Raw genomic sequence first — 25,843 nt, 5'->3', positions numbered from 1 at the left:
TATAAAATATAATATATATTTCGTATTAAAAATTATATAAAATTATAAATACCGCATAAATAACAGACCCTGCAGCTTTTATACATTTTAATAAATGAAACATTGACAAAAATGAGTTTGAAAAAAAAATAACGAATGAAATTATTAGATAGAGGTTGTCCCAAAGGATTGGATCGTGCAAACATGCTTTTGAAAAATGCAAGATCTAAAAATAATTATCAAAAAATATGTATTATTTCGTTATATTTTTAAAAAAATAATATAGAGTAATTTTTAATTACATTTCGGTACTTGAAATGTTAAATCTGACATTTGGAATAAAAATAAAATACAAATTATTTTGTTTTGAAAAGAGGAGAGATACATTGCAATAAAAAAGAAAGAAAAAAGATGTTTTAAACATCTTTTTTAATTTATTCAAGAAACATATTTATCTCTTTTGTATAATTTTTTTTCTTTCTTTGATTCTATCTTTAGAACCATTTCCCTGAAATCACTATCAAGAATTGCGCGCGCAAGTGTGTAATGTAAACTATTATACATATGCAAGTGTTAATAATTAAATAATGTTTAATATTATATTAATTTATAATTTTTTCTTACTTAACACGGATTAATATTCATATTTATAAAATCATAAATAATAAGAGATCTGTTTCAAATCTCATTATACTCATCTATGCCAAACATGAACCATATAATTTATAGGGTGTTAGTATCAAAGGTTGCAAAACAGGCAAGAAATCAAAGAATTAACATATTGGAAATTGAAGTAAAAAAAAAGACAGAAACAATAAGGATAAAAGTAAACAAAATAATGTGCTCTGTCTATCAACGACTCGACAACAGCTAGATACTAGGAGATGCATACTGAATACCATCCAGCATTTTCTCACAAGGCTAATAACCAGTGACAAAATAGCATGATGACCACAGCGATTTAACAGAAGCTTTTATTAATCATCTTATATATTTTTAATTAACTCTGTACATGATCATGTTATTAAATTATTAATCGTTAATACATCAAGTTCATTTTCAGATATATAAATAAAAAAAAATGAAGAGAATAAATGAATAAATTGAAGAGATAAAAAATTTTTTTTAATCTTTGGCTTCTGCAAAATAGTGGGTCGACATTCTACAACATTAAATATTCGTATGTACAATTTGTAGTGGACCTTGGACGACAATGAATTCGTAGATTATGTAAATGTCGAGAAAATATTTATCATTTTAAATTTGACTTTCATTATGTGCACGAATATAATTCTTTCTACGATCTTGCGCGTATAAGGTACCACATTAAATTGTAAAATAACTACACTCTCTTACCTCTTGGCAAAGTGTTGTTTCCGATTTCGAAGACATTTTCTCTGGAAGATGTGTTGTGCGATCCAGGACTATTTGGAGTTGCGGGATTGGAAGTACTGGCGGTGTCTCTCTTTGAAAATATATCCGCATCGCGATTCAGAGAATGTTTAAATTGTGATTCCGAGAGTCGCCTGCATGCACAAGAAAACGACAAAAACATCACTTCTATGTAAAAATTATCATAACGAGCGGATTTACGCTCATTACGAAAGATGTTTTAGAAAGAAGATATCGAAAGAAAGAAAGATGTTCACATTCAATATAAAATTTTTTGTGATGAAAGAGAGAGAGAGAGAGAGAGAGAGAGAGAGAGAGAGAGAGAGAGAGTGTGTGTGTGTGTGTGCGCGTGTGCGTGTGTGTCAAAGTCTATAAAGGCGAAATATCAGCGTGAATATCAGCAGGAAGGTGTTGGCAAGAAGCAAAGAGTGTCAGCCTATGCAGATTGATAGCAGATATTTCGAGCTGTTTATTTTCACAACATGTACACTACTCTCAAGTATCCGATGAGGTACATAATTAAGCCAAAGTGAGCGAAATTAGGTTGATACAAACATGTACATGTATAAATATGCGATCTAAATTTTAACCTGCTTGTAGCGTGTGTCCAATTGCAATTTTTTTATTTCGTTTTATTAAATAATTCCTACTACTTGTAGCTTAGGTTAACAGGCGAGTACACTAAGTTTTTTATTACAATTTCTTTTTGTACAATTGGACTCACGTAGTCATAGTCCGTGTTTCGACATAGCTCTCGTAGCTTGCACAGACAAGCATAAAACCATCATCTCATTATTATCATTATTAAAGTTAAAGATTTTTTAATGAAAAATTAACCATTACAGAATTTTATCGTGATGTCAGCGTTAATCCAAGCTCATTATCGATATGCCTATATATTAATAAGTCCAAATAAAAATAATCAGACTATTTCTCATATATACATGAATAACAATTCGAGATCGCGTTTTACCTGGATAATGGCTTATTAAGACCCCAAAATGATTGAGACGATTGAGAGCCGAGTCTGCCAAACAGTCTACTACTTGGAAAACTGCCAGATCGATTATCATCAACATTGAGTCGCTGCGTCAGGCTTCGTACTCTAGATAATAACGTAGAGAATAAGTTTTCGGCAGTCAATAACTCGAAACCGTCATCATCATCATCCTCGCCAGATGACAAGCTGTCGGCGTGCTCGGAAGATTGCCTGGATGGTCGCGAACTTCTCAATCGATGCATATGTCTTTGCAACAAATCATCTCTGTTAAGAAAAAAAAAGATTATCATTTAAATTTAGTAATACAAATCTAAATTTGTAATATTTATTGTCAGCTAATGCTCTCCAACTATATCAGTATAAAACAGAATTTGATATAAATCATCAAGATTAACTACATTTACCCATGCAATGGAGAGAAAGGAGATTCATCTTCGCTAGCATCCGATAATAGAGAACTCATTCTTCTTGGCCTACCGAATCGGGATCTCGAGGGATTCGTACTAGTCGGTGTACCAGTCTTACTCTCCGGCTCCAGACTACCCGATCTGGGAGTAACGTAACCGCCACCTTCTACCGCGATAGGAATTATGTACTCTCTAGGACTCTTTTTGATTGGTTCCGGTCCCATAGTTGAACCGAGAGCGCTGTCCGTGTCTGAATCGACAGTTGATTGACGAGATAAAGAATTTGATCGTTGAGACATTGATCTCTGGGACATTGACTGTTTAGGCGGCGGTGTAGATGAATGCTGCGTATGTTCATGTTCTACCTATATTTTTATAATTTTACAGATGCAAAAAAATAATTATTTCGTCAATTCTTAAATTAAAAAAAAATATTATATATTTCCAAAATAAACATGTTAATCTTTCTGTACCTGAATAGGTATAATTCTTTCTTTCGGCGGTGTAGCCTTAGGTCTGTCTTCCGGTTCTAAACTTGAACTTCTGTTTACATGAGGCATCGCCGCGGCAACCGGGAACGCCACCTCTGATCTCTGTGTACGCAGTTTCTGCGGCTGGAAAGCATCAATCTTAGCTTCTACTTCAGACTTGAACGCTACAGTTTCTGGTGACCTAATCCCGGACAATGTAATTTCAGCTTTGCTTGTTTTTCGTCTGGGCAACGTTGCACTCTTTAATGTTATTTCCATTTTACTAGATATCTTTGGTTCATCCAATTGCGAAGTTTCAATACCGGCTGTGTCAGATGTACTAGTCTATTAAAGAAAAAGAATAAAACAAAACTAGATAGAAATTAACATGTAGACAATACAACATTTTAGTTTCGTACTTACAGTTGTTTCTGGTGCTGTTGACTTAACATCAAGGTTGAATTTTGTCTCAATTGGCGTGGAAACAGACACCGTAGCAGATCGCACGTCATTCGGCGCAACCTGTACCTTCAGTCCGAGTTTCTTGGAGTTTGGACTCTGAGGCGACACTGAGCTCGGTGGCGAGTCGTTCAATTTCTTCTGCATTGGAGGCTTACCGATCGCGCCACTAATGATATCAATAGCGCGTTTTTTCGCTTCGTCTCGCTTATTTACTTTATCCTCGGTGGCAATCTCTTGATTCCCCAGTGTCTGCTTCTGCTCATCCTTTTCGCCTGTCTTAGTGGTTGGCACATCAATAATAATTTTAGACGTGCTGACTTTTGTAGGAGGTGGCGTGATTGCGGAGAGACTGGCCTTTCTTTCGAAGGCTCGTTTTGCACCTCCCACGTTAACGCCGGGAATAAATATCTTTTTAGGTTTCTCGTTTTCCGCAGTAGATGACAGTTGATTGAATTTTTCAGCCGTTTCGAATATTTTGGAGCGTCGTCTCTCAACAGGTTTAACAGATGAAACGACGTTTGTCACTTCATTCGATAATTCGGAGTCTAAAGAAAGCGCTTTTTCTTTTAGCTTTTTGAACTCGTTCTCCGTTGATTCGAATTGCTGTGTATCTTGTGACGTTTCGTTTGTAACACTTGTGTCGCTTTTATTTGACACTTTTGATTCCAGATTATCTGACTTTTTGAACGCTATCTCATTTGCTATCTTATTCATATTTTCTGAAGCAGTTTTTTCCACGTCTTCGTATAAACTCTTATTAGGAGACTTTGTACGTTTTTGTTGCGCTTTATTTTGCTCATTGCTAGGCTTTTGATTAATCTCACAAATCTGAGCGCCCTCGATAGACATTGGCTCGCGTGGCTGTTGATATTCAGTTATCAATTGTGTCTTACTTTTCTCTTTATTTGGCGATCTCTCCTTTGATTCTTCAATCAGCTCTAGACAAGCTGCTTCTATTTTCTCAAAATCAACAGTCTTACTCATAGGAACAGTTACAATGGCTGTCGGATCCACCTCCATTGCCTCCTCCGATATAGAATTTGGAATTGGAGCTGAGTGGTGTCTGGGACAACAATGTTTGATGTTACGTCTCTTCATATTAATGGGAATTAAATATTAATATTGATTAGAAAATAATTTCAAGACATGTATTTATAATTTACCTAGATGAAGATCTGTACGTCCTAGGCTCTCTCTCGTCTGACTTTTCTTTTCTTCTAGATCTCTCTTTCCTCTTTACGCCCGCCGCAGTCGTTTCATCCATCGACGGTGTTGTCTCCAGTTTTCTCTTAGCGTCTCCAGCCGCGAAGGATCTCGGCTCTTCCTCGAACAACTCTCTTATTCTCCTATCGGAGTTATTCTGATCGAGCTCCATTAAGCTACCGATTGAATGACATCTAGTAGGTACCAACGTATCGGAAGACATATTATTCACGACATCTCCACCTGCTTGCTGATCGCCCCCTACTAACAATTTCTCGGCGCTAGCCGATTGTGGCACTAGAGAGAGTAATAAATCCAATCGAACTGGAGTCTGAGCTGCTAAATCCTCTGCGATATCGAGACAATTCTGTTCGTAACCTTCGTTCACCCACCAGTGAGTGCAGATTCTCTCGATATCGGCACGTCTACTGGGACATACCGTGAGCATTTCCTTTATAAGCGGCGAAGCGGCTATAAAAAAGATTTAATTGTATAAAATCAAATCATTTATCATTTCATTTACTTTATACAAATTTCGGAAGAAATTGCTTCAATACGAGATTATTAAGTCTTATACTAATTCACACAAATAATTATGGGAAATTTCTCGTAATTTATTTGTGTGAACTTTAACTTTTTGGCATTTTTTTGATAGAGTTGCACACAAGCATGTTGACGTCGCGCGTTATACGAATGCTATACTTACGAGATGGTTTTTTAGGCTCAAAATAATCAGATTGTGAGATCTGCTTGACTAGTCGTTTGAAATTCGACCCATCAAAGGGCATAGCACCGTAAACCAATGTATACAGTAGAACACCTAGACTCCAGCAATCCACTTCTGGTCCATGATAAGGAGTTCCTTTCACTATTTCTGGACTCGCGTATAATGGACTGCCGCAAAACGTGTTTAATAATCGCTGCTCGTCGAACACATTCGAAAGACCAAAGTCGGCTATCTTGGCGTTTCCAACTTGGTCCAATAAAATGTTCTCAAGCTTCAAGTCTCTGTGACAGATTTTATGTTTATGACAATAGAAAACAGCGGTGGCTATCTGTCGGAATATTCTGCGGGCCTCGTGTTCGCTCAAAACTTTGCGCTCGCTTAGATAATCATATAATTCCCCTCCGGCTGCATACTCCATTACTAGTACCATTTTCTCTCTGTTTTCGAATACTGTAACAGTAACAATTATCTTTTAATAATTTTGCTAAGTAAGCTCTTAAAGAAATAAGCATTAATATTATTGAAGTCAATTTTAATCGTGCCTACATCTATATCTATTCTAATCGATTCTCTTTCCTGTCAAGTTATTAATCGTCACAAAGAGACGAAGAGAATTTAATCGAGGCTAAGATTAACTAGCTCATAAATAGCATAGATTATTCCTATACTTGTGTCATCCAAATCATAATATGTTATTGTGTCATGAATATTACCTTCGTAAATGTGAATAATATTTGGATGTTGAACACTCGACATAATCTGTATTTCCCTTCGTATTCTGATGAGATCAGCCTCGGTTTCTATTTTGCATTTTTTAATTGTTTTTATCGCTACTTCTTGGCCAGTTTCCTTATTTATACCTAACTGCACCTTACCATAGGTGCCCTGTCCTAATTTCTTTATGATGTCAAACCTGTGAGATGAGAATATTAGTAGATAGTCTAATTGTCTTCTTGTCAGTCTAATCGAATCTAATTATGGAATGCAAATTTGCAATTGCAATTATTTATCTATTAAATTAATCGCTATCAAACTTTATTCATCTCAAGCAATGCATTTCGGACAATTGAAGATTATTCCAATGTTTTATATTTAGCAATTATTGGAATCATTTCTTTGGTTTCTTTTTCTGAAGCCATACATTTGGAAGCATTTCTGTACACGTAAGCAGAATAATATATATATTATACGACTTAACTCAACTAGAATTGCCTTACAAACCTTTGCTTCAGCTTCCGTTTGTGATTATGAAGACGCACTCCACCCGTGCTTTCCATCCCACCCATTATATTATGTATACTTGCTTCTCCGACAACCATTTTGTCTGCGTTTATCTGGAAAGAAAATACATCACAAATTCAAATGTTTTTCCTTAAATATTTTGTTGTAAATGTTCAAAATATCAATATTATTATAGCATGATTCTTTCTTCTCTTATCTCTCCCCCGCTCTCTCTCTCTCTCAATTTCTTTTTTTTTTTTAGTTGCTTCCTATCTTCCAGGCAAACTGTTGGCGTGGTCCTATTCTCTCATAAACGAGAATGACAGCGGCAAAGGATGGCTATAACCATCTGAATCTTACATTAAGAAATGAAGAAAGCGAAAGCGAAGAGATGAAGAGGAAGAGAGAGAGGGAGAATGTGGTAAGTTTATTTCGGGCGTCAAGACGCCAGTGTATATGCCGACCCATCGTCAGTGGATTTCTTCTCTGCACTGTCTCCTTGTCCTCCCTATACGTACCAAAAAGATTCCTCGTCACTAAATTCTACATTCGTAAATTCTTCAGAAAAACTCTTCAGATAAGTGTTTTACAATAACATCTATCTTAACTGTGCACAATATCATCGATCTATATTTTTAATCAATCGTACGAATGCAAAGGAAAAGAATTACATGCTGATGCAATCAATATATTTAGTGAATACGCTGGGGATTTGTGAATACAAGGGGATTTGTGATAAAAGAATAGATATATTAAAAAATAAATTATAATATAGATATATAATAGTAAAATGTAAATTAAAAATAGCAAAAGCAGTTTCAGTCCACGCTATATGACACGATTATTACATATTATACTGCAAAAGATACAAAGTCAATTGAAAATAAAACGATATTTTTCTCAAACAGAGATTATATATTCTACTTTATTAGACTATATCTATTAAAACGAAAGTATCACAATATAATGTATATATGTATAGCATATTGTTGACCAGTTTGGTTGATATGTAATATATATTAACAAACTCAGAACTAATTCTAAATTCTAGTCTCGTTTCTCTCGAGTAATTTACTTTTACTCTATATGCGTAACTTACGTCACTGCAGTTTCAAAACCATTAATTTTGCTTTCAAACAATAAAGAGATATTATTCTTATCGGTACAAATGATAAGCTAATTCTTAGAGTTTTTCGCGAGAAATTTTTTGTCACCAAAAAGCTAAGCACTCGCATAAATTACGCTAGTTTCGTCAAGATTCGACGTTGGTTCACCAATGAATCATCGCATAAATCACGTATGTAAGTACAGTAAATTTCCAAAGCTCTTGAATTTTATCTTGTTGGGAAGAATTAATCGCATTGATCAAAAATTCGATCGAAATATCGACAGCTTTCGAATAATGATTGCGATACTAAAGATAAAAGACTCGTCGTCTATATTTTAAGAAACAAAAATAAATATTTGTATTAATGCAATTAACATTGAATAACGGCATCTCATTGCGTATATATAGCCAAGGATTACTCTTGGAAGTTAAGACCCGAAGGAAGACCTACCAATGATCCTACCAAGTTCTTTGACGGACGGTTCGTCCGAGATGGCAGACGACGCGACGAGAGCCTCGTCGCTTGGCTATTAATGCATCGTCTCGCGTGATGGCGAACGGCTGACGAGCTTAAGGAGGTTGTAAGGCAAATGCAATATGTCAAGGATTGCTTGAAAAAATTACAGATTATTCTAAATTGCATTTAAAAGTGATACAAAAAAATTAGAGACAGTTTACTATATGGATCAAAAGTTATTTCAATAAAAAGTAATATTTTTTAAATTTGTACTCTAATAGAAATATATATATAAAAAAATGTGTTATAAAATAATGATAAAAATCCAAATTTGTTTTATATAAGTACTTTATAAATCCAAAAATATTTATGTAAAGTTACATTGAGATGTAGACATTAGTTGTTCAGTAAATAAAAAAATATGTATTTGTTATAAACTAATTGATAAATTTCAATGAAACTTTGCACAAGTCATTTTTAATATTTAAAGTATTTACACAAAAAAATTTAGATTTTTATTATTTTTAAAATTTTTGTTTATAACAATAAAAATAACAAATAAAATAAATAATCTATAAAAATGTATTGCTCAATAAAAACAGAATATTATGAACACAACTTTCACATGTATGTAGTTTGTTTAAAACGTAAATATTAATATGTTTTATGCCTTTACAACTTCCTTAAACTCAATGAGCAACGATGACTGTTGCCGAGAGTGAATGAAACTGAGAAAGCAACGTTGTAACGCTGATGATCTCGTGATCGAGTCTCTTGTCAATCGCGGATTTGGAATATACCGGTTTATTTCATACTCGTGACATGCAATGTCGACAAATTGCCATTGATGTCGCTTGGATTAGGAAAAATCGACAATGAAAATAGGCGCGAAGCCGCTGCTCCGCTCTCGATACACTCCCAATCGGTCGCTCACTCGATGCGTTACGGTATTTTTAGCGAGCATGTAGACCCGCGGTGGCAAAGCTCTCGCCGGTGATCTCCAAGGACCAACTGACTTGAGTCGTAACTAACGACTCTTGTCTTTACACGCGATCAGTTCATCTCTTATCAATCTGATCATTTTGGACTCCGTCTGATCCGTCTGTCTCTCCCATATTTCAATTCGATTATATTTGGATAAAATATCACGAATACGTTTCCACAGAAACGTATTCGTATTATCTACTCTTTATCGCGTATTGTAAATGGTACATTTCTTTATTATTTCTTGTTATTTTGGTCTTAATTATTGTGCGACATTCTATTCACGAATTCTATTATTCTTTCTGCTTGCTATGAGTGAGAGAGAGAGAGAGAGAGAGAGAGAGAGAGGGAGAGAAAGAAAGTATGATTGACCACGTTAAATTCGTAATTCGTAATCAGTCATTTACCTAGAGATTCTATAATAAAGTTTAGCTACGAGTTTTTGTTAAAGTCTAAGAGAGAGAAAGGCATATAATATACATTATCTTACAGAATTTAATTAAAGATATAAAATGAGAATAATATCTTATACGAATATATAAGAGACGAAGATATAAATGAAATAAAATATATGCCTTTCTCTCTCGTAGGCTTTAACAGAATCGCTCATAGACAAACTCTATTATAGAATCTCTAGGTAAATGACATATTACGAATTTATTATTTAACACGATCAATAGCACTCTCTCTCTTTCTCTCTCTCTCTCTCCCCCCCCCCTCTCTCTCTCTCTCTCTACCTTTCTCAGGTAAAGGTTAATTATTTACGAAGATGTAAATTTAAGTATGACATCATTGCGAATCGATGCTCTCTTGTCATTCATAATATTATCAACTTACTTTCAATGCGATTCTATGCGATTAAAAACAGTTCAGATGCAGATCTCTGTGGAAAATTGGTCGTGACGAGTATTTATTGAAATGCTCTCGTTATCCCATCATGAATATTCGCGCGAAAATACTCGATAGTTATATCGACGATTATGGAAGTTTAAAGCTACTGACAAATATATCGGTTCTAAGAATCCTATTCTGAAAATTATGCGATTGGAAAACAGGATTCAGATCCGAGATGGGATATATCGTAATATCGTATATCCTCGAGGTTCTTATGAAAAATTGCAAGAGCAAAGAGTCATTCGAAGAATCTGATTTGATCAGGTCAAATTAAACGTGCGTAGAATATGTCACTATCGCTGCACGGTATGTAGGTTTGTATCGACGAAAATAGCGTTCCAATACCTCTAGAAAGTCCCTTCTGATAAGTCATTTACGGAGCAGTTGGATCGAGCTTGCGATTACGCGTGTACCGTACATGTATATATCTAATGCACTTGTATACGTGTACACGCGCCGCGTTGCTCTCTCGATGACGAACATGCGCCTCTTTTATCATTGGATAACCTCACGACACCTACGATATCGAGACATCCTGTACTTTCTAATCATCTTGAATAGTTGTATCTATGTTTGGATTATTATCAGGTGACAACTGAGTATATCAGGTAATTTCGTAACTGAAAATGGAACGTCAAAGAGAGTTAGTAGCAAATAAAATTTTGTGAAATAACATTATATGTTGTAAAACATAACGTTTCACATAAAATTATCACAAACTCGTTATCACTCTCCTGCTCTGAAGTATTAATTATTCCATTATCTTTCCTTCTTTTTAAATTTAGTTTTTTCAATTATTCTAATTTTTTTCCTCCGCTTTCAATATCTTTTTCTCCTTTTATCTTTCCTGATATCTTCTAATTATTCTCGGATAGTCTGTATCTCTAATATTTGCATGAACCAAATTATCATAATTTTTTAGCTCTTTTCTTCTACAACATTTCTCTCTCTCTCTCTCTCTCTCTCTCTCTCTCTCTCTCTCTCGTATTCTCTCTGACCGCAACGGATAATAAATTCGTTGCGGACGTCGACGTCGGTCGCCCACAGAGACGACGGAAAGCTTTGAATGGGAATCGCCGAGGCCGAGGATTGCCGAGGAAGACGTACACGCACGTCGCACGCACACACTAGAATTCTTATAACTCTAGCATACACGTTCACGCCGGTCGCGGCAGGCCGACTAAATATAGCGGGAATTCGTACCTTACGGTGTGAACTCTGGAGCGCGAATTATTCCCTCTCTCTCTTGCTCTCTCTCGTTCTTTCTCTTTCCTCTTTCATCCGCCTGTCTGTCCGTCCGTCCTCGCGATCCTCGAGCAAGCACTGTCCACCAGCGAGCGAAACCGCACTGTAATTTCTCACGCTTACGCTCTTGGAACGAGCCTTTGTCATTTGCCAGTCACACGGTCGAGCTTTTTGAGCTTTTTTGGATAATCACGAGACGGACAGCGTGTTTCCACTTCATTTTGTCGAATACTCTTCGCGAGACATCGAGGAGGAAGACGACGACGAGGACGACGACGACGACAACGACACGGCGCACGGCTCGAACACTGCCATCTCGTCTTTATTTACTAATTTTGGACGTGTGCGACCGAAACGCCAGGAACGGTCGAACTAGAATGTTCGAATCGCAAAACGTTTACAGCGCCACAGGAACGGTGGCGATTAATGGTACTAACGACGAGATCCGGTCCACCAACCTCTTCCAATCGAGAACGAGAGTCGAGAATGAACTCGCATCATCCGTCATATGTTTTTTATGGCTTAAAGTGTACGTTTTTAGAATTTAAAGTGAAATAGGTATACATTTGATATTTGTTGAAAGCGAGAAAGAGAGAGTTTTAGTGCAGTTTTAGTGTAAGACACAGAAAATAGATTTATGATAAACGATAACCTCAAAAACAGGCGAATGTTGGAAAACTCGGAATCAGAGAATAATGGACGACTCTCCACCTCATGTTGCTCCAGAAGGAGAGGATGATTTCGAAATACAATCGAGTGCGCACGTGACAAATATGAAGCATGTGGAACTTGCTGAAAATTGGGATTATGAGGCGAACGTCTCGCAAAACAATGACATAGAAGTCGAAAAGAAAGATGAGCCATCGATCCGCCTTCCTGGATATGCAACTTTCGAAGATTATATTCAAGTATGCTTGTTGATGTTTTCTCATTAAGATCTTCCACGCAAATACATACATCTTGGCAAGTAAAACAAAAAAGATTCTAGTCCTAAAGCAATGTATGTATTTCAGGATGCGTTTGATGCGATGAGAGCTGGAATCAAAGCAGCTAATAATCTGCCTGCCGGAGACAATTTCAATTATTACGCTTGCTTTCCAAGCTTTAATGATGCTAGACAGAAAGATAAGGAAAGAATACTGGATACAATGCAGAGCATAATAAAATTAGCAGGAGGTTCTGGTAATATTCAAAACCGAGACATCGATGAAAAGTTTGATCTTTTATTGGAAGCGAATGATCAACTACTAGATCAAGCTGTAAGCATCTTATAATTAGATATTAATTTGAATTTTTTAAATAAATTTAGTTTCTTAATTTAGTTTCTTAATTTCTCTTGTCTCTGTGTTCTCTGTTACAGAATATATTGATGGATGAAGAAAGCGGTATTCTACGAAATCCTCAGGTAGAATTGGTTGTATCACAGATGCCAAAACCAGTTGTGAATGGCACTTGGAATATAAAGACTAATACCAATCAAATCTCAGATAATTTAGAGAAAGTACGATTGTTGGGTGGAAAAAATATACAAAGACCACAGTTGATGTTTAAGGATAAAATTGATAATAGTTCAAAGCCATGGATGCCTCGAATTAAGGATAAACCAAACTCCCTGAAGCCATTGGCTCTTCATGTCGAAGAAAACGAACATGGTGAAGTCTTTAATCACCCTTATGAATTTGAACTAGATAAATTTGAAACACCAGAATGTCAGCTGAAAAAGAGAATACCTGTTGAATATAAGTCATTGGATGATACTAATTTTGTATTCATTGATAAGCCAGCTGATATCAACATTCTCCTAGAAGATCTGAGAAATCATAAGGAAATAGCTGTGGACTTGGAACATCACTCTTATAGAACGTTTCAGGGCATAACTTGCTTAATGCAAATATCAACGATACAAACCGATTACTTAATTGATACTTTGAGCCTACGATCAGAATTATATCAACTAAATGAAATTTTTACAAAACCTTCAATCTTGAAAGTCTTTCATGGTGCTGATATGGATATTTTGTGGCTCCAAAGGGATTTGTCGCTGTATGTAGTGAACATGTTTGACACCCATCAAGCTGCAAAACAGCTCAACCTACCCTATCTCAGTTTGGCTTACTTATTAAACAAATATTGTGAGATAGATCCCAACAAACATTTTCAATTAGCCGACTGGCGTATACGGCCTTTACCAGTAGAACTAATGAAATATGCGAGAGAAGATACACATTATTTGCTTTATGTAAAAGACATGCTGAAAAACGAATTGATTGATGCGGCTAATGGTAAAAGCAATATCTTGAAGGCTGTGTATGATCAAAGCACTGAAATTTGTAAGCGTACGTATGTGAAACCAATTTGGACAGAGGAAAGTTGTATGAACATGTACAGAAAGAGTCAAAAATCTTTCAACAATAAACAGATGTATGCGCTTATGGAATTGCACAGATGGCGAGATCTCACGGCAAGGCAGGAGGATGATAGTATCGGTTATATATTACCAAACCATATGCTACTCAATATAGCTGAGACGCTGCCTCGTGAAATGCAGGGTATTCTAGCATGTTGTAATCCGATTCCGCCATTAGTACGACAAAACTTACTGAAAATACACAAGATAATACTGAAGGCTAGGGAACAACCGCTTGTAAAATCTATTGCTGAACAGGACATTCGACAGAGACCGACACAACAAAATCATATGGATACTGGAGCTTCCTTATACATACCGCATGATGTACCAAGCGGTACAGAAGCAAGAGCAGATTTGCCATGTCTTTTAAACAAGAATATTGTCAGATCAGAACTATCAGAGGCAAACAAGTGTCAGACCACCAAGCATACTATAACGATATTCGATTCATCAGATTTATCAGAGGTAAAATGATAGTGATAGTAACTATAAGATAATTATAGATAGGAAATAACAAAAATGATAATTATAGATAGGAAATAGAATGCTTTCGATGTACAGAGTGTCCAGAAAATCGCCCGCAATACTTTGGGAAATGATTTGGGAAAAAGAAGAAAAAAAAGCCATATAAACATAGATCCGGAAATAGTCGTTTCCAATTTTTTATGTTAAAAAAATTGTAATTTATTTTTCATAATTACAATTATAATTGATTTCATTCTATTTTAACATAAATATATTTCGTACTATTTTAGCGTTATACCCAGAAATGCACTATATGGAGGCATAATCCACTTGGTATCTCTTTAGTAGAATAAAAAAAATTAAAAATAAAAAAATAAAAAAAGAGGCATATATCAGTCCAAAATATAGTTATTTATGTTAAAATACTATAAAATAAATTATGATTGCAATTATGAAAAATAAATTACACTTTTTTTAACATAAAAGTAGTTATATTAATAACTCGGAAATGACTTATTTCTGGACCTATGTTTATATATTTTTTCTTTCTTTTTGGATCCCAAATCATTTCCCAAAGTATTGCAAGCGATTTTCCGGATACCTTGTATATAATGTGTGCATATGTGTACGTGCATGTGTATGTGTGTGCGTAAATATGTTAATGAGTTATACTTCTTATTTTAGGACGAAGAAACAAAAGATAGTAAGAATGGAAATAAAAAAAAGATTATATTCATAAGTCCGTTTATGAGATACAGATGTGTCATACCAATGGTAATGGATCAGGAAGCAAAAGAACGAGAAAAGGAACAACAAAAGAAAGAAGAAACAGAAAAAGAAGAAAAAACATTGAAAAGTCAGAACGAATGTATAAACGAGGCTGAGATTAACGAGAGTAAAAACAGAGTTTATGAACATTTTAAACAAATGTCTCAAAAGAATATACAAGCGGAGGTTCAACTCAAAAAGAAAAAGAAATCTGATAATATATTTCTCAATCTAACACGTAGACAAAGAAAGAGAAAATTTGATACTGGAAATGAGAGTCAAAGAAAGAATGACGCCAATGATTTTTCTACATCGACATCGCATTTAAATAGTGAAACTATACATGTGTCCAAGAAAGCAAAACAAAAAACACTGAAAGTAATCGAAGAACAGAAATTGCAAGAGAGTCTTGCACAAGTACAAAGTGATAATAGAAATTCTGTAACAATTAAATCGATAAGGTAAGTCATTCATTTCAAAAAAGAAAATACAACATATATATTTATGCGTAGTAATAACAGAATTCTTAATGATGGTGACAGAGCTAGGAAAAAAGGTGACAAAAAAGCGAATGAGGAAATGTTGAGGAAACAGGGTTTGTTACCATCAACAAAATTCGATTACAAATCAGTAGACTTTAGCAGTTTCCAAGGTGGCAGTACACAAAGTAGTGCAAATCGGACTCAGTTTCAGCAACCTCGAGTAAGTAAATATTGTTTTATTTTTTTCATAAGTAATTAATATAAAAAATAATTTTATATTAAAATTTTATGGCAGCAAAAGAAGAAGGAGAAACACTTTCAGAAGTGGAAGAAGCAAAAACTTAATATATGATTATAACGCAATTTTTTTGTCTTTATTTTCCTTCAAATTTTATCTTTAGAAAAAAAGATAAATCCTGTCAACAATAAGGGCTGTATGTACAAGTATATAAAAATATTGTATATAAAAATATTGTTTCTGGTTTAGGTTAATATTTAACATTGACTTTTTTATTTTATATTAATAATTTTAAAGAAATTTTCCCATATTTTCTAAAATATGAAAGATGTACTTGAATATAATTTACTAATGTAACTATAAAATCAAATTGTTTATTAAATTACTTCACTTTTCTTTTTTTTTTTTTTAATAATATATGTATACATTATATGGATTATTTGGATTCGTGCCGATGTTGAAGGAAAATTGAAACGCAGAAAATTTAAATTTTAGTATATATTTATTAAATTATATAGGTTAGTCGGCACGAACTTTCCGGATAACCCAATATATATATATATATATATATATGTATCGGTTAAAAGTTTGGACACACTACATGATTTTCCCGATAGCATCCCGAGTAATGTAAATATAGAAATTACAACCTATATTACTCGTAAAAATAATAAGAGATAAGACATCAATCAAAAACTTATTGCAAGATACTGGCCAATTAGTATAAAAGCGCTGATTCGGAGAATCGCGTAAGAGTTGCAAAATAATAAATATATCGATCTTCAATTATACTTCGTAAAAGAAAATTATAATTATATTTTATCAAAACATATTAAAGATTAATATAAATAAAATAAGGCTGCGAGAATGTTACGAAAATCCGATATTATAATTTTCAATATAATTTCACGCATTCATGATTCTGATATTCAGAATGGATTCAAATAAATTGTGAAAAAAGAGCAAAGATCATCATATTGCATAAGTAAGGCTACTTCAATCATTAAATTGCTAGAATTGTTCAAATTTTTACAATTAGTGAGAAAGACTATTATAGCCGTTTTATATAGATCCAAACTTTTGATCGGTACTATATATGTGCATGCATGTGTATAAATATAATTTTTACGCATTTTTATGAAAATAGATATAGAATTCATATAATAATTACGTTCGTATACTCGTGTTGGAAATATTTTATGTTATTAATTTTAGTTACAGAGTGTCTACCGAGTGTCCTTGAATGTTCTTAAATCCTTGAAATTATCCTGAAATTTAATAATGTTCTGAAAAATTCCTGAAAAATCCCTACATTTTAGGAACTTATCTGGAACTTTGTCATTCTTTCATTAAAAAAAAATCGAATCATGAAAAAAAAAGAAATTTGAAATATTTTTTGCGCTTGCGCAAGAACTATATCGATAACGATGAGTATTATGATCAATTTAGATGACATTTAAAAGCAAATGCGGATATTAAAAATTAAACTAATAATTTAATAAAGCGCCAATAAATTAATAATTTCTTAAGATGTTTGTGATATGTTAATAAAAAGAAAAGTATTTAGATATAAGTCCTTCTTTAAAAATGCAATAAGACAAGTTACTAATAGAAAACTTAGATTTAATGTCTAAAATCGAATATAGCAGAGAAATCATCTTTTGTGTTGAATATTCTTTTATTACTTATAAAGTATTAGATATTGTTCCAAATTTGTTTATTTAATTTGTTTAATTAATTCATCATATAAAATTTTACCTTGAATACAAATTATAATATATGTGCGAATCAATGAAAATTAATCAACTAATGAAAATTAATTGATCTGGAAAATTAGGATTTTTATCTAGAATTATCCCAGAATTATCCTCGAATTGATTGATAGCCAGATGATTCCCTCATTTGCACCCTGCCTCAGCACCCTATATTAATGTTATTAATAACTAATTTTAATTATGTAATATGAGTCAAATTAAAAAATTAAAATTGTTTTTCCACTTTTTTATCAGTTAAAATAAAAAGAAATATTGACTCTTTCTAAATAAATGAGAAATATTACAACATTATATCGGTTTCTAACTTTCGACATATATTATCAGAAACCAATTCATCTTTATTTAATCAATGTTATTTTAACTGTATAAAAGTGAGGATAGTTGTTTATCTAAAAATTTTTCGATTAATTACGAGTCGTCATGGCTTATCTAACAAAATGGGATGATAAATATTTCATATATACATGTATATTAAAAGACAACATATCAAAAGCCAATGTGCTAGTCGATGATCACGATGGTATTTGTAATCATTCTTACGTTCACCGTTTTGTACCATTTTTCCATTGGAGAATGTTTTCGCTTATGGCATTTGACAAACGTAACTCAGCCTTTTGAACATGCACTGAATGAAACGACATTCGTCACAACTCTGTCTCTATTTAATGAGACAACTACTCTAACGAATTTCACATATACATTATCCACAAGCAACTCGAGAGAGTTGTTCAGCGATTCCCGACAAGTGGACTGTTTCGGATTGGGAAAGAAAGTCGCGGCGGCTCTGGAGTGGTTCTTTAGCAGTAAACCTAATGGGAGTGACGCCTTGGATGTGCAATTTCTTTTGTCCTCTAGGAAACAACCTCATCGCGTGCAAGTAGTGCTTGGCGAACAGTTCGGTTTAGAATGGACAGACTTTAAAATAGAACGTAGGACGGTGGTCATAATACATGGTTTTCTGTCTCATGGCCAAGAAACATGGATTAGAGACATGGAAAAGGCATTACTCGAATGGGTGAGTCCATCGATTGCAGTCTCATTTTCTAAATAGTCACTCATTTTTTTATGGAATCGTATACAGGGTGATGTTAATGTGGTGATAATAGATTGGAGCGCCGGCAGTAATACGTGGAATTATTATAAAGCAGCAGTTAATACCAGAATAGTCGGATATCAATTATCAAAGTGCGTACGCAAAAAGTATATGTGATACATGGTAATTGGTAACTTGTCAGACAATGCAATGAATTCGAAAGAAGTTCTAAATGCCGCGAAGTTTTCGAATGATTGTATTGCCTATATGTATAGTTAATGCTTTCTAATGTCGACTTGTTCATCAAGATTTATAGAACACGTAACGAATGCTACAATCGCGCAATCGGGCGTAAATAATTGGGGTCCTTTACATCTGGTAGGACATAGTCTCGGTGCTCATATTTGCGGATTTGCCGCAAGAGAGTTGAAAAAAAGGCAAAACAAATGGACTGTGCAGAGAATCACCGGTCTGGATCCGGCGCAACCATGTTTTCGCAAGGCTGATACATCTGTTCATTTACATAAAAATGATGCACCATTTGTCGACGTGATACATACAAATGGTAGATTACTCACGAATCTGGGACTTGGCTTACCCGAAGCTATAGGTAGCTCATTGAAACTTGATCCATCCATAGCTTATCGCGCGCACTTTTTTCTTTTTTTACGACAATGTATAACTTTGGAATTGTAATTTCCCAAGAAGCTCGTGTATTTAATCTCTTAAGCCTAATATCATCCTGTAAATAGGTCACGTTGATTTCTACCCAAACGGCGGTAAAACGCAACCTGGTTGTGTACGAACGTCATATTTTGATTACTTACCGATTCCTACAGCTGGTTAGTATAAAATGACTATTAACTAGCTAATGCTAGTATAAAATGATTATCAATTAGTTAACTGGAACTAACAATAAGTAAAAAAAAATGATTGTTACACTTCTAGCGATACAACGAGCGATATGTAGTCACGGACGATCTTACGTCTATCTCACAGAATCTTTAACGTCTGTTACTGCGCGCAATTGCAGTTTTTGGGCACACCAATGGAATTTGACATATAGGCATTTTTTACAAATAATTGCGGAACCATGCGATGAAAACATTTGCTCGGAAATGGGCATTAGAGCAGAAATGTACAATCAGCGTGGAAGTTTTTTCGTGGCTACAGCCAGTACCAGTCCGTTTTGTGGTGTGTTGTAATAATTATATCAAATAATGACGTTATTATTTCATGATATTGTTACGCAATCATTTTGTTACAGCCAATAGCACCGATGTCATAGAAAAGATAAAAAAGCAATTGCAACAGGATCACTTTGGCCATACGGAGGATTAACAAATTGCGCATTACAATGAACAACTTTTTTGTAAATAAATTAATTATATCAGTACTGGTAGAATATACATATATACTTAATAATTTCTTATACATATGATCTGAATAATTGATTGTTTGATACAAATATATAATTATATATGTATACATAATACATAGATAATTTTTTATATTTGCATGCGCACGATTCTCCTCTCGTAAACAGTTTGTTTCGCTACATACTTTCACATGACTCACAAATTTTCAATAAATTACAAAAAAAAATTATACATGCGCGCGCATGTAATCACAATCTTGGCTTTAAAAGTGAGATATATGTACATATACATATACAGCATACTTGAAAAATAATATTCCCAAGCTGAAATATAGTGACAAAAGAAAAGATGTAAATAAATACGATAAGTAATCATAATTTTTATAACGGCAAATTAAAGAAATACACCAGTTATAAAGATTTGTATCAATATAATTTCATGCTAGGAAAGTAACTTTTCAGTAAGATAGATCATGTAATTAAACTTATATTGCTTATTTTTATAAGAATTATAGATATAATATGCATAATGAGTTAAAATGCATTGTCAGAATTAATAAAACTATTCAAAGTCGTAACTCAGACCGATCTTTTTCACAGTATGTTTTAACGATACATATAAACAAGCATTAATTATATGTATAGTAGTAACAGAGAACAATAAATGTATACGTAGCGCAAAAAAAAAAAAGTAACATGATTAAAATATTTCCGCCAGACCTCGACACTAGATGTATTGAATGTGGTGGTAACTACTATTTGGTATTCTCAAGTAATCTTTATGCGAACTTGTGATCGAATATCCTCGATTTGTGCATATAAAGTAATCATTGCATGTAACATTATTGGCACATTATAATACTCTTATCTGATTTAACGAAGCCAGATGGAAACTCCTGTAAGAGGATACTATTATCATAACACGTGGTCGACGTTTCATCACGTTTTCTTCGAAATGTTAGTATGTATATATCTCCCTATGCATATCAATATAATGTGAAATCATTCGTTATGCTAATGAATGACTTGGACATAAGTGGCAGGGAATATACCGGTACGGCCTCTACACTCGCCTATCCACCAGCCATCTGGTTGTTTTTGATGAACAGTTATCAGGTCTCCCGGACTAAGACTGAGCTCGTCATTTAGATTCGCGGAATATTGGTAAATCGCTCGGCATTGCTCTGCATGTTCAATTTTAGCCGATGGTACTTCCGTACTATCAATTTGATTGTTGTTATCTTCTGAGTGACTGCTAAATTCGTCGAAGTCACTAAAATCATCTTCGTCCGGTGGATTCTCTGAATTGCCGTCACCGGCAGTGCGATCAGCCCAATCGCGAGTTTCACCGTCCTGATCCTTGGTCAAATGTAACTCGAGCTCGTCGTCACTGTCCTGGACTTCGAAAGATTCATTCTTTGCCCAAGAAGGAATCTACAAGGAGATCAGAGAATACAAGATCTTATTTGTTTTATATAACATATGATTTCGATTTTATATATAGGATCAGAGAAAAAGTCTCTTTACTTAAAAAGACCTTTCCCCATATCAATATCTTCGTTAAAAATGATCAAAATTTAAAAAAGGGTCTTTAAAGCTTAAAATCTTTACTTTCGAATGATTATTATATTTTTTGAATTTATGTCAGTTTTGTAATTTTTATATATAGAAAACTACAAGCAAAAAAAAATGAAAAATTTTCTTTTCACTTTGTAGGTCTGTAATGTGCCTAAAAAAAAATTTGAGCAAATTTTCGACTATCTTCGTGAAGCTTCTCCTACAAAATCATTTTTTTTTAATGTTTCTATGATTTTTTATTCCTGAGTTACTCGCGAATTAAGTAAAAAGGAACATTCTGATTTTATTGCTCATAACTCCATTAAAACTCGTATCGCAATTAAAAATACAGATTCTTAAAGCTGAAACGTTGTTCTATCAAGTAGTGTAATTGTCAATTTAAAAAAAATAGAATATTTTTTTTTATCAACTTGTAAAAAAACTTTTTCCCTAATCCAATATATTAAAGTTCAGGATTACATTGGAATCTCTCATAGTACGCAATTCTGAATGTAATAACGAGATTGTTTCCACTTCTAAACTTATTCTGTGGTATCCTATTAGCCGATTCTATCGTTCCTCAAGGAATTTTGTGCTCTATTTCATTCGTGAATTAATTCAACTGCCCCTCACAGTTTGAAAAGTTAGCCTTGATATGAATACTATACCTTGAGAACACTTTGCTGCAAACCCTGTTTGTCTCTCGAAACTAAAATATGGTCCGATAAAGGATGTTTGATTCGTTTGCTACCCTCCACTTCAGCGAGCGTACCGCTGACTTTGTACCTAGCTGCTTCCAAGTACAACAACATTGAACGCATCTGCCGAAACGTATTTATTTTTTATATCGCGCGCCCGTATTTATTATTAGTACAAAATAATAGTCCTGACTATAAACTTGTTCTTTTTGGCTGAACTTTTGCACCAGTTTATCTTTTTTCCTTTTTTCTTCTAATAGGAAAGAGCCAAAAAGAACAGGCCTTATGTCAGATTAGCAATAAATGCTCGACATACGTACGTGATTTAGTTTATCCGTTACGTTTTGCGTGCTTTCGTCCGCTGCAAATGCCGGAGTCTTAACGAAAGCTCGATGTAATGTTTCCAGGCCTTCTCTACCTCGTCTTTCTCGCTCGAGATCTTGCCTTATCAGATGCAGCACCCTCACTAATGCCTGTTTTCGCCGTTCGCGGTTCATCGCTAACGTCACGTGTTCGGCATAGAAATCCGGCAATAATTGTTCCGCGTTCGTCACATCGTGATTATCCATTCGGCGTACGAGATTTTTTAGGATCTCTAAGTCCTGCGACACGTTGCAACTGCGCACGGGCGTTAGTAAGCGATCGGCGCTCTAAGAAAGTATATTTGAGAAATTTAAATTATCTTTATGATAAGTAAGAAAATAGTTGCATGATGCGTGATTGCGCGATTATTTTGATCAATTGTAATGTTCGTATATTACCTGCTGCAATCGCGGCGCGAGCGCCTGCAAGTGCGTCAAGTACACATTGGCGAGATCTTTTAGGGCGCTCAGTCGTTCCTCCTCGAGCAATTCCATTTGCTTCGCGCCTTTCTTCATCGTACTCTCGTACTCGAGTCTGGCCCTCTCGGCTCTCACGCTAACCGTGTAGAATTCGGTATCCGCTCGTCGCGAGGAATCCTCAGCTTTCCTTCGTCTAGTCTCCAGTTTGCTCGCTTCCTTCTCTGTAACGTGATGACTCGACGTCGACGATCTGTTGTTGCTCTGCTGACTTTGACTGATGGTCTGCAACCGTGCTAGATCCTGCAACCTCTCGTTCTCGCGCGCGCACGCAAAGCTCTGCTTTTTACTCTTTGCCGCTACTCCACGCCATTCTTGCAGCGACTTGGATGCTTTGTCCACCGAATTTTCGATGCTCTTTCTCGATCGGCCCTGCGTCTCCGCTACACCCACCTGTGTGTTATATATACATATATCATCCTTTCATTCCTTTCGTTTCTCGATTCAGTTTGTTCAATGCTATTACAAGATTGAATCTTTTCGGTTGCGAGTTTCCATAAAGAGAAAATCAACTTTATGTATTTGTCTGCGCATATGCATATGTAATGTAGTAATGTCACGTCTCAAATTTTTGTCTCATTTTAATATTTGTGATTCGATTCGATGTACTTTTCGCCAGCGAAATAATTCGTAAGATAAATATAAACAACAAGTCTAAAATTGAGACATAAAACTTTAAAACGTTTTTTAAACGTCTTGAAGTTTTATGTCTCAATTTTGTGTTGATGCCAAAGATGTCTTGTGTCTGAATTTTAGACACTTTGTGTTGTCTGAAAAATTGTCAAGGTAAATTTTCCTTGAACGATTCTAATTTTGCCGTTTTGCAACCGTGACGTCCGATCGTGACGTTGCGTAAGTACATGATTGCGCATCCAATCTTTTTCACGCGGTCTTCTGATCAGCGTAATCATCTCCCTAGACTCGGACTTACTCTGAGCGGTTTGGCAAGTTGTTCGCTTAACGCGATGCCCCATAGCCGATGTGCTTCCGCTGCAGCCTCCATCTCCTCGCCGACACACCTCCACGCCTCGTTCACACCTCCGTTGCTATTACCACCTGTATTATGAAAGAGGAGATCTATACTTACAATTAGAAGAGACGATTGCTACGAGCACCGTCTGTATTTCGCAACGCGCCAATACACTGCACTCTCGTTGAGAGATTTACTATACATATACTACTCAAAAGATAAACCGGAATTTCTTACTAATAAGAAGAGGCTACGCTCTGTTCTTCACCGATTTTGATTAAACTTGCAGCAAACTTGTTAGAGGAGCCATGCCAAAAAGCCGTTTCCGCTAATGAACTTTAGAAGTCGAGTAATAAACGTTCAAAAATATATCAAAAAATCTAAAAATAGTCCAATATTTCGGAAAATACATTTTTGAGAAAAATGTCTTATACAAAAATGGTAGATTTAATGAGATGTAGTTACTATCTTTATTGATTTAATCATCAACCTTGACTTGATCTTGGCCACTTAATAGTGTTAGATTGTTTCCAGATTTTTGATCTCCAGATATAATTTAAAATGCTCATTATTCGGTTTCTAAAAGTTCTCATTAGCGGAAACGGCTTTACAGTTCATTTAATAGGCTCCTCTACAACAAGTTGTAAGTTGATCAAGATCGGTGAAGAGTAGAGTGTAGCCTCTCCTTGTAAGTTATTAAATAGAAGTTAATAAACAGATAAGATTACAGAGAATAAGAAAAAGAGAGCAAAATTTCTTCCTTCTAAAGCTGACCTTCATCTTTTCTTTTATTAAAACTTGCGATTACTATATTTGCATATTCAAGTCTATAAATATACATATGTATAAATTGTGAATTTTCAATATTTCTGACGAATAAAAAAGTCAAGAATCACTCATTATTAATATTTTTTGCGAAAGAGAAATTTCGCATTAAACTCTTGTATTATTAAATAGAGATAGATGCAATTGTTTACGCCTGATTATCGATCAAATATCCTATATTAATGCGCATAAAATTAATTTGTGCCGAAAATAACCGATAATCACCTTGATCTTTAGCGCAGGCTTTCGTCAGCTTGCTACTGAGTTTGGTCAATCCTTTCGCATACGTAGCTTCCAATTCGGCTCTGAAACGTATTTTCACAATTTTTCATTGAAAAATTCGCATGAGTGTTGAACAATGGGAAGAAAACGTTTAAAAAATACCTTTCATGAAGAATCGATGCCAAGTCCTTGCAAAAGTCGCCTCCTTGTTTGACATATCTTCGCACATCCTCGAAACCGCCTTGTCCTCCCTGCACGTTAGAATGAAATAAAAAATTACGTAATGATAAGACAATGTTATTTAATATTTACATAAAAGAAAGAAAACCAAGAAAGAAGCAAGAGAATTTTTTGTCAGAAAAAATATTATTTTTCTACATTTTTTTCTCATCATAATAATCCTGGTAACGATAAATTGATATATATTTTTTTCTATCTTCAACATCACAACAGTCTTTTATAACGTATTTTATATTAAATAATCATAGAAAGTATTGCATATTAGAATTCAAAAGGAAATATTCTGTACATTGCCGACAATAACACTTTTGTATTAGGGTTTTTTATTCTACTTTATCTTTCTTTAGGATATAGTGATTGTGAGACACCCTATATATATATACATATATATATA

At 34.5% G+C, this 25,843-nt stretch overlaps 4 protein-coding genes across 11 annotated transcripts in view; 2 read left to right on the top strand and 2 right to left on the bottom strand.

Moving 5' to 3' along the window:
- The window catches only part of LOC108687852, a 19,556-nt gene extending 7,690 nt beyond the window's left edge, over positions 1-11,866 (bottom strand). The window contains exons 1-11 of one of the 4 annotated variants that reach the window (XM_018193854.1): positions 11,508-11,866; positions 6,862-6,974; positions 6,354-6,553; positions 5,620-6,090; positions 4,874-5,384; positions 3,672-4,773; positions 3,252-3,593; positions 2,776-3,143; positions 2,345-2,635; positions 2,096-2,131; positions 1,336-1,505 (exon numbers count right to left, since the gene is read on the bottom strand). In XM_018193854.1, coding sequence (XP_018049343.1) covers positions 1,336-1,505; positions 2,096-2,131; positions 2,345-2,635; positions 2,776-3,143; positions 3,252-3,593; positions 3,672-4,773; positions 4,874-5,384; positions 5,620-6,090; positions 6,354-6,553; positions 6,862-6,959 — 3,589 coding nt within the window. In that variant the 5' untranslated portion in view covers positions 6,960-6,974; positions 11,508-11,866. Of the gene's footprint in view, positions 1-1,335; positions 1,506-2,095; positions 2,132-2,344; positions 2,636-2,775; positions 3,144-3,251; positions 3,594-3,671; positions 4,774-4,873; positions 5,385-5,619; positions 6,091-6,353; positions 6,554-6,861; positions 6,975-10,247; positions 10,495-10,649; positions 10,958-11,507 lie in introns of those variants that run through there. The other 3 variants (XM_018193856.1, XM_018193855.1, XM_018193857.1) reach the window with 3 other exon arrangements.
- A 38-nt stretch (positions 11,867-11,904) lies between these two features.
- On the top strand, positions 11,905-16,305 carry LOC108687853 (exosome component 10). Of its 2 annotated transcripts, none has more exons than XM_018193858.1 (7): positions 11,905-12,078; positions 12,213-12,457; positions 12,563-12,808; positions 12,910-14,424; positions 15,109-15,653; positions 15,735-15,894; positions 15,970-16,305. In XM_018193858.1, the coding sequence occupies exons 1-7, from the start codon at positions 11,976-11,978 to the stop codon at positions 16,024-16,026; spliced, it is 2,871 nt and encodes a 956-aa protein (XP_018049347.1). In that variant the 5' UTR covers positions 11,905-11,975; the 3' UTR covers positions 16,027-16,305. The 2 variants fall into 2 exon arrangements, with proteins under 2 accessions (XP_018049347.1, XP_018049348.1); XM_018193859.1 differs by having other exon boundaries at positions 12,014-12,107.
- A 1,771-nt stretch (positions 16,306-18,076) lies between these two features.
- On the top strand, positions 18,077-20,122 carry LOC108687841 (pancreatic triacylglycerol lipase-like). Its single transcript, XM_018193837.1, has 6 exons — positions 18,077-18,702; positions 18,769-18,872; positions 19,029-19,330; positions 19,473-19,562; positions 19,669-19,914; positions 19,988-20,122. The coding sequence occupies exons 1-6, from the start codon at positions 18,196-18,198 to the stop codon at positions 20,059-20,061; spliced, it is 1,323 nt and encodes a 440-aa protein (XP_018049326.1). The 5' UTR covers positions 18,077-18,195; the 3' UTR covers positions 20,062-20,122.
- A 456-nt stretch (positions 20,123-20,578) lies between these two features.
- Positions 20,579-25,843, bottom strand: part of LOC108687857 — an 18,823-nt gene continuing 13,558 nt past the window's right edge. For 3 of the 4 annotated variants that reach the window (XM_018193865.1, XM_018193864.1, XM_018193867.1), the window contains 7 exons: positions 25,372-25,460; positions 25,213-25,292; positions 24,124-24,248; positions 23,115-23,585; positions 22,674-23,003; positions 22,324-22,476; positions 21,113-21,532 (listed from right to left, as the gene is read on the bottom strand). In XM_018193865.1, coding sequence (XP_018049354.1) covers positions 21,113-21,532; positions 22,324-22,476; positions 22,674-23,003; positions 23,115-23,585; positions 24,124-24,248; positions 25,213-25,292; positions 25,372-25,460 — 1,668 coding nt within the window. Of the gene's footprint in view, positions 21,533-22,323; positions 22,477-22,673; positions 23,004-23,114; positions 23,586-24,123; positions 24,249-25,212; positions 25,293-25,371; positions 25,461-25,843 lie in introns of all 4 variants that reach the window. The other variant, XM_018193863.1, reaches the window with a different exon arrangement.

The sequence above is a fragment of the Atta colombica genome, unplaced genomic scaffold (genome assembly GCF_001594045.1).
Source record: "Atta colombica isolate Treedump-2 unplaced genomic scaffold, Acol1.0 scaffold219, whole genome shotgun sequence".
Classification (NCBI taxonomy): Eukaryota; Metazoa; Arthropoda; class Insecta; order Hymenoptera; family Formicidae; genus Atta; species Atta colombica.
This window is presented reverse-complemented; position numbering and strand designations above follow the sequence as displayed.

Coding starts and splice junctions, on each gene's coding strand:
- LOC108687853 (XM_018193858.1), top strand. CDS start 11,976: ATGGTACTAACGACGAGATCCGGTCCACCAACCTCTTCCAATCGAGAA. Junction 12,809..12,909: donor ATCAACTACTAGATCAAGCT/GTAAGCATCTTA, acceptor TCTCTGTTACAG/AATATATTGATGGATGAAGA. Junction 14,425..15,108: donor ATTCATCAGATTTATCAGAG/GTAAAATGATAG, acceptor TTCTTATTTTAG/GACGAAGAAACAAAAGATAG.
- LOC108687841 (XM_018193837.1), top strand. CDS start 18,196: ATGATCACGATGGTATTTGTAATCATTCTTACGTTCACCGTTTTGTAC. Junction 18,703..18,768: donor AAAAGGCATTACTCGAATGG/GTGAGTCCATCG, acceptor AATCGTATACAG/GGTGATGTTAATGTGGTGAT. Junction 18,873..19,028: donor GTCGGATATCAATTATCAAA/GTGCGTACGCAA, acceptor TTGTTCATCAAG/ATTTATAGAACACGTAACGA.